General features: G+C 37.2%; 2 protein-coding genes across 3 annotated transcripts; both read left to right on the top strand.

Annotated features, from left to right (window-relative positions):
- Positions 1–229: 229 nt before the first annotated feature.
- Positions 230–3,699, top strand: LOC135945646 (major royal jelly protein 3-like). The gene is made up of 5 exons (XM_065493469.1): positions 230–324; positions 1,148–1,469; positions 2,336–2,932; positions 3,114–3,270; positions 3,437–3,699. The coding sequence occupies exons 2-5, from the start codon at positions 1,158–1,160 to the stop codon at positions 3,454–3,456; spliced, it is 1,086 nt and encodes a 361-aa protein (XP_065349541.1). The 5' UTR covers positions 230–324; positions 1,148–1,157; the 3' UTR covers positions 3,457–3,699.
- Positions 3,700–4,422: 723 nt separating this feature from the next.
- LOC135945125 (protein yellow-like) lies at positions 4,423–7,902 on the top strand. 2 transcript variants are annotated; one of them, XM_065492552.1, is made up of 5 exons: positions 4,423–4,564; positions 5,318–5,639; positions 5,969–6,562; positions 6,756–6,915; positions 7,284–7,902. In XM_065492552.1, exons 2-4 carry the CDS (start codon positions 5,328–5,330, stop codon positions 6,903–6,905), a joined length of 1,056 nt encoding a protein of 351 aa, XP_065348624.1. In that variant the 5' UTR covers positions 4,423–4,564; positions 5,318–5,327; the 3' UTR covers positions 6,906–6,915; positions 7,284–7,902. The 2 variants fall into 2 exon arrangements, with proteins under 2 accessions (XP_065348624.1, XP_065348634.1); XM_065492562.1 differs by having other exon boundaries at positions 7,236–7,902.
- The last annotated feature ends 268 nt before the right edge of the window (positions 7,903–8,170 follow it).

The following is an 8,170-nucleotide window of genomic DNA, read 5'->3' as shown; positions in this document are numbered from 1 at the left end:
TCAATGGCAAAAAGGAAAAAAATCTCCCTCTGAGCCCTGAGATGCTCGCAAGGTAATTCTTACAATAGTCCGAAATAATTTTTGGTTAATATACTTATCTCAGGACTAAAACCTCCAGCCGCAATTAACATATTTATTTAGACATGGTGTTTATTTACAACGGCAGTCCGATTACTAAAAATTGTCACGCGAAATGACGTCAATTCCGACCTCCGACCCGACGAATTATCAAAAGTAAAAGCGTTATTTAGACGCTCTCTCAACGTCGACAAGGCAGCGTCTCGGCTCAGCTGAAAGTTGGGGCCGATTTTTGCTGCATTTAAGGTAAAGCAAACGTTTCGTGTAGGCCTGTCTTAATTACTAATTTTTGCTTTTGATTTCTTTTTTTTAAATGCGGTTGTTCAAATTAAAATTTTAATTATTCACGCGCTGAAATTATTTTTCACCATTCAATATCTTATTAATTAAAGATTTTCTTAGTTTAATCAGTTAGGAAGGATTAAAATTTGACCTTAAATACATATTTTAGATATTGCTTCGATTAAATCTGAAGGAGGCGTGGAGACGATCAAAGCCTTTCCTACGTGTTTTTTTTAAATTAATTTTCTGGACTCAAAATCTGCTCAGCTATGTTAATTCAGTTTATTTATTCGCTAAAATTTCATTGGATTGAGCGACCATAATATGAGAAACGGGTCCAAGTTCACTGTGGAGAGCGATAACGCGAAGAGGTCGTACAGATCGAGCGCCTTATCGTCCCACAGTGCGGATTTTTATGCTTTTTCGTTCTCTTAAACAATCGATTCGACAAAATTTTGTTTGAAGCTGCCAACAGATGGCGCCACAGTATACTCCGTTAAAATATTTAATTTTAAGCTAAACGCTGAACAATTTCGTTAAATAACAAAAAGAAAATGTGATAAATCACTCTCCTTGACAATAATCTTTTTTTGTTATCAAGTCACAATAAGACGGAAAGTTAGCGAATTTTCCAGAAAATAAATAACCGCGATATAAAGCTACTGGTTCACTCAAAATTTCCCCAAAATGTTCAATGCCATCACTCTTTTTACAACAAATTAGGGAGCAATTTAGTAGTGCAGTAGTGGTTATATGTTTTAAAATCGGATTTAAATTTGATTTTCAGCTCGACCACAATGTCACCATTCTTAGCCGCCATCTTTTTGCATGGCCTGTGCGTGGCCAACGCCATCAACTTCAAAACCGTCTACGAGTGGAATCAACTCGATTTCATCTGGCCATCAGGAGCGGACAGTTCAATTGAACAGATTAAAGATGACTACAGGCCGGAGTATGTTTTTCTTCAATACATGGCTCTTTTCGGAGAAAGACTGTTTCTAACCGTTGAATCGCTACCCGGAATTCCCGCAACTTTGGTGCGGCTGCCAACGAGCGGCACGTCGAATGCACCTCCGAAACTTGCTCCTTTCCCATCCTGGAATTTACACGTAAGTCTCTCTGAAGTCTGAATGAAAATACTAATTTATTCTACTATTATTAGAATAAATGGGAAATTTTGAAATAAACTCGCATTTAATAGAAAATCTCTTAAATGCCGGGAAAAATCTCAAATTACTGCTCGAGACTTTGAACTCTACCTCCTTTGGGCTATTTATTAAAAATAAAATTTACTTAATAACAACAAAATCTGATATTTTCTCCCCAATTCACCAGTTGCATACACCGTAAGTGTTCGAAGCCTTTAACAGATGGCGCCACCGTAGACTTTCGATTTTAAGGCACTTGCGCTGCGATTTCAGACTCAATCCAGCTACTTTGCATTCTTCAATTAATTTGCTATTTTTTGACGTGCTGAAAACCAAAATCGGTTCAGCCAATCGCCGTAGAATCGTGAAAAACTATTTTTTGAAATAAAAAAATCTTTTTCAACGTTTCTACGGCGAATGGCTGAACCGATTTTGGTTTTCAGCACGTCAAAAAAAGCAAAATAGCTAAATTGAGTCTGAAATCGCAGCGGAAATGCCTTAAAACCGCTTAAAACAAATTTTTTAAGAAAGTCTGTGGTTGCGCCATCTATTGGCGGCTTCAAACACTAAGGGTTTATGCAACTGGTCAATTTTCCCTTTTTTATTTCAGTGATGTTCCACGCAAAATTCTACCTTTGGAAAAATAAGAAAATGATTTTTTCTTTTAATAATTCTTTAAGTCTCACACTGAACGAGACAAAAGTAAGAAAAAATGATTTAAAGTAGATAATTAATTTCCATGACTTTTCATACTGCTAAATTTAATTAATAAATAAGAAAAGTCTGCCTACGAATAGTAACTAGTATGTTTTTATTTTTCCTGCCAGGAAAAAGACAACTGCAATTCTATTCAGTCGGTCAAAGGTGTGGAAACGGACCCTGATGGACGGTTGTGGGTGCTTGATGACGGTAACCAGAAATGTCCGGGCAAACTTTGGATATTCAACCTGGTGAACCACGACTCCATCGAGCGCGTTCACCAGTTCCCGGAGACAGTCGTCTCTAATTCATATAATCAGCGGTGGCTGCATGATATTGTGCTGGACATAACAACAGACGATCACCTTGCGTACATCACGGAAATTACCTTTGAGCGCCTCATCGTTTACAGCCGAAAAATGGACAAATCCTGGACAGTTAAGACACCAGGGAGAAAATGGGAACCGTCGGCCCTCTCTGCTAACAGGGAAGCGAGACAGTTGTACCTTGGAAAATATCAATCCAACGAACTGTACTCGGTGTCGGTGTCTGAGCTGAAGAACGAAGGCGGAAACGCAACTGCAAAATTCATCGGCGAATGGACTGCAAGACCCTACAGAATGTTAATCGACAGCTCCAATGTCTTGTATGCCGCCTTTTTCAACCAGAGTTACACCTCCAAATGGAATATCTCGGAGCCCTTTGGCGAACAGCGTATTTATGAGGTAAAAAAATTGAAATTTTGGTTCTGCCCAATAAAATCTGATATAAAGAAAAATGTTTTTTATAGCTTGTATCATAGGCAAAATTTCGTGGATATTTGAAAATATAAATTTTAAATATTTTAAGTCTACAATTTATGCTTTGTTAGGCTAACAATATCAAATCACTGCACTACTCTTTTAGGTCGGAAGTCTGCAGGCTGCGTGGCCTTTTACGTTTGCTTTGGACACGAACGGAACATTATGGATGACGGAGAGAAATGGAACTGGGAGTGGGAATAAATATAAACTACTCAAGGGTGGAGTCGGCGCAAGATCGTATTTATTCAGCACATCCACAGGTGAATAAAACCCTAAAGCACTTTCCATTGCGAGGATAAAACGCTTATTTATTTATATATTTATCTAAATAAACTTATCAATCTGAGTCCCCAGAGTCAGTTTCTAGGGAAGACCCAACACCGCCAACAAAGTCTAATCTCTCTCACGTTCCTGATCCTTTTGCAGACTTTTCAGTTCGTGGCTGACCCTGAGGATGAAAAGAATGCAAACCTCTTTCAGGCACACGTCGATGGACAACTTTCCCGGACAGCAAACAGGCTACTGAGACTTTAATAAAATAGAGTGTGTTGCAATTTAATTTAAAATAAACATAGATAGATGAAAAAAGCGCTTTTAAGGTCTATCGCATTTTTCAACATAATAATCTTTCGTTTGTAGGAATTTTTGAGTTAATTAAAATGTATATTGCATTACATTCCCAAAATAAACTGTTCGTTTTTCTTATCTTATCCTTTTTTAAATCTAGAGATGATGGTGTCATGTTAAAAAATCCTTTTCATTTGTTAATTATCTTGCAAGAATTTCTCAAACGTTCTGATGCACATCCCTTAAAAAAATGACAATTTGCTGGCAATTATAAAGATAAATATTTTTTAACAGAGTGGCAATTTTGTTTCCCTTTATTAAATATATTAATTTAATGCTTGCATTACGTTTGCAATTTAAAATTAAACAACTAAATTGACATTGCTGTGCGCTAGATAGTCATTTTCTTAATTGTACGTTTCAATTTGTTCAAAAATTAATTTTTATATCGATAGTCAAGCTGAAATGAAAGGCGTAATATATTTACTCTTGCTACGCAATTCGCTCTGCGCTTTTGTCGAGCCGGTTGCATAAATTTTCAACAAATATACTGACATTATCCGCGAGACAGAATTTTTGCTGTGAAGATTTCACGAAAGCAGTGAAAATCACGGGACAAGTTGGAGTCTGGAATTAGGATTTTCGAGAATATCTCATCATTTTTAATTATTATAAATTGAGCCCTGAGATGCTCGCAAGATATTTCCCACAATAGTCCGAAAAATTTATTATTTATAATAGTTGTATCTGAGGACTACAAACTTCAGTTGCAATTAACATATTTATTTAAACATGTTGTTTATTCAGAAAGTCAGCCCGAGCAATTTTGCGACTAAAAATTATCACGCGAAATGACGTCATCTTCGACCTCTGAACCGACGAGAGTTATCAACAGTAAAAGCGCTTTTTAGACGCTCTCTCATCGCCGACAAGGCAGACAGCGTCTCGGTCCAGCTGAAAGTCGGGGGCCGATCTTTGCAGCTTACGGTAATGAAAACGTTTAATTCTTGTTGGCATGTTTTATTGAAACTCGTCTATGCTTTTGATTTCTCCAAAATTAAAAATTCAGCTCAGTTCAAAGTCAAATTATTTTCACCATAGTTTTTCTTTTAAATAAAGATTTTTAGAGATTTAACAGATAGAAAACTCATTTATTGCTTTAATCTTGAACGTGAAAATGGAGATATTCTGTGGAGACTTTTTTTAATTTCTGGACACAAAATCTGCTCGGCTAAATGTTACTTTAGTTTATTATTTATTCGTGATAATTTCACTGGATCGAGCGACCATGAGAAACGGGTCCAAGTTCTCTGGGGCAGCGATAACGCGCACGAACAGGACGTGCAGATCGTCTAACAGCGCGGATTTTTATGCTTTCGTTCTCTTATTGACAAAAATTGAAATATTTTGGTTTTCGAGTTTTTTACTTAACGACGGGCAGATCGTTTGGCAGCTGCGTGTTGCCAGTGGAGCCTAATAGATAAATTAAATACCACACAGGGATTTTTTGAAGGATCCTTTCGCCTTGATTTACATGAAAAGGTTTTATTATTTTTGTCAAAATTCAACCGCTGGTCCGATGGTAGACCAGATAAGTCTCGGTCTACGCTTCAACCTGCCCTACCCTGACGACCTCTTTCAGGGTATCCGACCTGACCTCCACTCCCGAGCCGGTTTTTTATGCTTTTTTAAGCAATTTCGAGCTTTATTTATTAGCTGATTTATTATTTTTGCTTTCAGTTCGACCACAATGTCTTCGTTCGTTACTGTTTTCTTTTTGCTTGGCCTGTGCGTGGCCAACGCCATCAACTTTACAACCGTCTACGAGTGGGACAAATTCGATTTCATCTGGCCATCAGGAGCGTACACTTCAAACGGACAGATTAAAGATAAATTTGATCCGAAGAATGTTGACTTTCGATACATGGCTATTTTTGGAGAAAGGCTCTTTCTAGGCCTTGAAATGGATTCCGGAATTCCCGCCACTTTGGTGTGGCTGCCAACGAGCGGCACGTCGACTGCACCTCCGAAACTTGCTCCTTTCCCAACCTTGGAATTACACGTAAGTCTAACTGGAGTCTGAATGAAAATACTGTTTTAAGCTACTATATTAGAAGAAAATTAGACGTGAATTAAACTCGCATTTATAATAGAAAATATTTGACAGTTGCATGACGTCTAAAATGTCGGACAAATTCTCAAATTAATGAAAACTCGAGTCTTTGATCGTTCAACTCCTTTGAGTTATTTCATAAAAATGGCAGAGATCATTCAGTCCGAACAAACCATTTTAAAATACATGTTATAAGCAGTTAATAATTTTTAGATAAAATTTATCGATAAATTAATAAAAAAAATCGATATAACAACTGTTTTCATTTCCTTTTCCAGAAAAGAAACAACTGCGACACTATTCAGGTGGCCAGAGGAATGGAAACGGACACTGACGGTCGGTTGTGGGTGCTCGATGATGGGAGTGACGAATGTCCAGGAAAACTTTGGGTATTCAACCTTCTCAACGACACAACCGAGCGTGTCCACCAGTTCCCGGACACGGTCGTGCCTCATGCATCTCATAAGAGGTCGCTGCTTGATATAGCGCTGGACAAAACGCAAGAAGATTACCTTGCGTACATCTCGAACTCACGGTCTGAGCAAATCGTCGTTCACAGCCGAAAAATGGACAAATCCCGGACAGTGAAAACACCAGGAGTAAGTTGGGCTACTTTGGCTCTCTCTCCTAAAAGGGAGGCGAGGCAGTTGTACCTTAGAAGAGCTGATTCCAACGAACTGTACTCAATGTCTGTGTCTGCGCTGAAGAATGAAGGTGGAAGCGCTACGGCGAAATTAATCGGCAAATGGACTGATGATCCTTACACCATCTTAATCGACAGCGCCAATGTCATGTATGCCGCCTTTTGGAGCAAGAATTACTTCTCCAAATGGAATATTTCGGAGCCCTTTCGTGAACAGAGTATTCACGAGGTAAATAATCCCATTTAATAATTAAAATTTTAGTTTAGCCCATTTTTTACACATTGAAACAAATTGGTTTCCTGTTTGTTGATCTGCTGTCACACATGCAAATTTTCGTGGAAATTTAATTTAAATGTTTTATAGTCTCCTTTTATTAAGCTTTGTCAGGCGAACATAATCAATAATCAATGCACTCTTTTAGGTCGGAAGACTGGATGCTTATCGGCCATTAACTTTTGCCTTGGACACAGACGGCGTTTTATGGATGATGCAGAGAAATGTAACTGAGGGTTGGGCTAAGACTAGGCATAAACTGCTCAAGGCTGCAGTTGGCGCAAATTCATATCAATAATTCAGCGCAGGTAAATAAAATCAAACTACGCGAGAAATACGATAAAATTTTGGGAGGGAATCTCTAGCTCTTTAAATTTGCTAATAGTTGTTGGACTTTGTTTGTTAAAAACTCAAATTAATTTCAGATTTTCAATAAAAAAAAACTAAACTCACACCAGTTTAAATGATATATTATATTTAAAATAGGCGGCAGCTGGCCATTTGGCACGACTAACAATATTTTAAACGCGAAAGTTGATTAATTTTTAATGCCGGAAGAATTTTTTTAATTTATGAGCATTTTTAAACCGGCGGCTAGCTAATATAATTTCAAATACTCTTTTTCTAGTCCATGCTGAGTCTAAATAAATATCTCCCGTTCCTGATCCTTTTGCAGACTTGTCATTGCGTGGCCGGCTCTGAGGACGAGAAGAATGCAAACCTCTTTCAGGCACATTTCGATGGACTACTTCGCTTTCCCGGACAACAAACGGTCTTTTACCGATACTGTTATAAAATACATAGTACTTGTGTTGGATTTTAATTGTGGTTTAGTTAAAAAAAACAGATTATTAGAATGCTTTATGTATTTTATTGTCATTTTTAACAGAATAATATTTTATTGCATCATTCCCTTTCTAATTAAAATGTTTTGTTCCTAAAATAATCCGTTTTTAATTCTAAAGATGATGGCTGAAAAATACTTTTCAATAGTTAACTTTTTAATTAAAGCTAGAAAAAATTTCTCGAGCGTTCTGCCACTCATTCTTAAAAAAATTGACAATTTGCTGGCAATTTTCTCAAAAAAATAGAGCTTTATCTAAATAAAATTTTTGTAAACAGAGCAGCAATTTTGCTCCCCTACATTCAATATTATCATTTCATGCTTGCATTACGTTTGACATTTAAAATTAAACAACTAAAACTTGACATTGCTGTGCGCTAGACAGTCTTTTTCTTAAAGTGTTTTATGTAGAAATGATGATTACTAGGAATAAAGTCCGGCGACCAATTCATTTGCGAATTTTTCTTCAAAACATTATCACGTAAAATGACGTCATTTCCGACCTCCAACCCAACGAGTTATCAGAAATGAAAGCGCTTTTTAGATGCTCTCTCAACCTCGAGAAGGCCAGCGCCTCGGCTTTTATAGTTGACACTTGGGGACGGTTTTTGCTGCATTTAAGGTAAAGAAAATGCGTTTTCGTGTAGGCCTCTTTTATTGATACTCAAGCACATCATTGCTTTGAATTTGTCTTATATAATTATTAAAAATCCAGCTCA

The sequence above is a fragment of the Cloeon dipterum genome, chromosome 1, assembly GCF_949628265.1.
Source record: "Cloeon dipterum chromosome 1, ieCloDipt1.1, whole genome shotgun sequence".
In the NCBI taxonomy this organism is placed as follows: Eukaryota; Metazoa; Arthropoda; class Insecta; order Ephemeroptera; family Baetidae; genus Cloeon; species Cloeon dipterum.
Note: the sequence above shows the minus strand (reverse complement) of the source record. Positions and strands in the feature narration are given on the sequence as shown.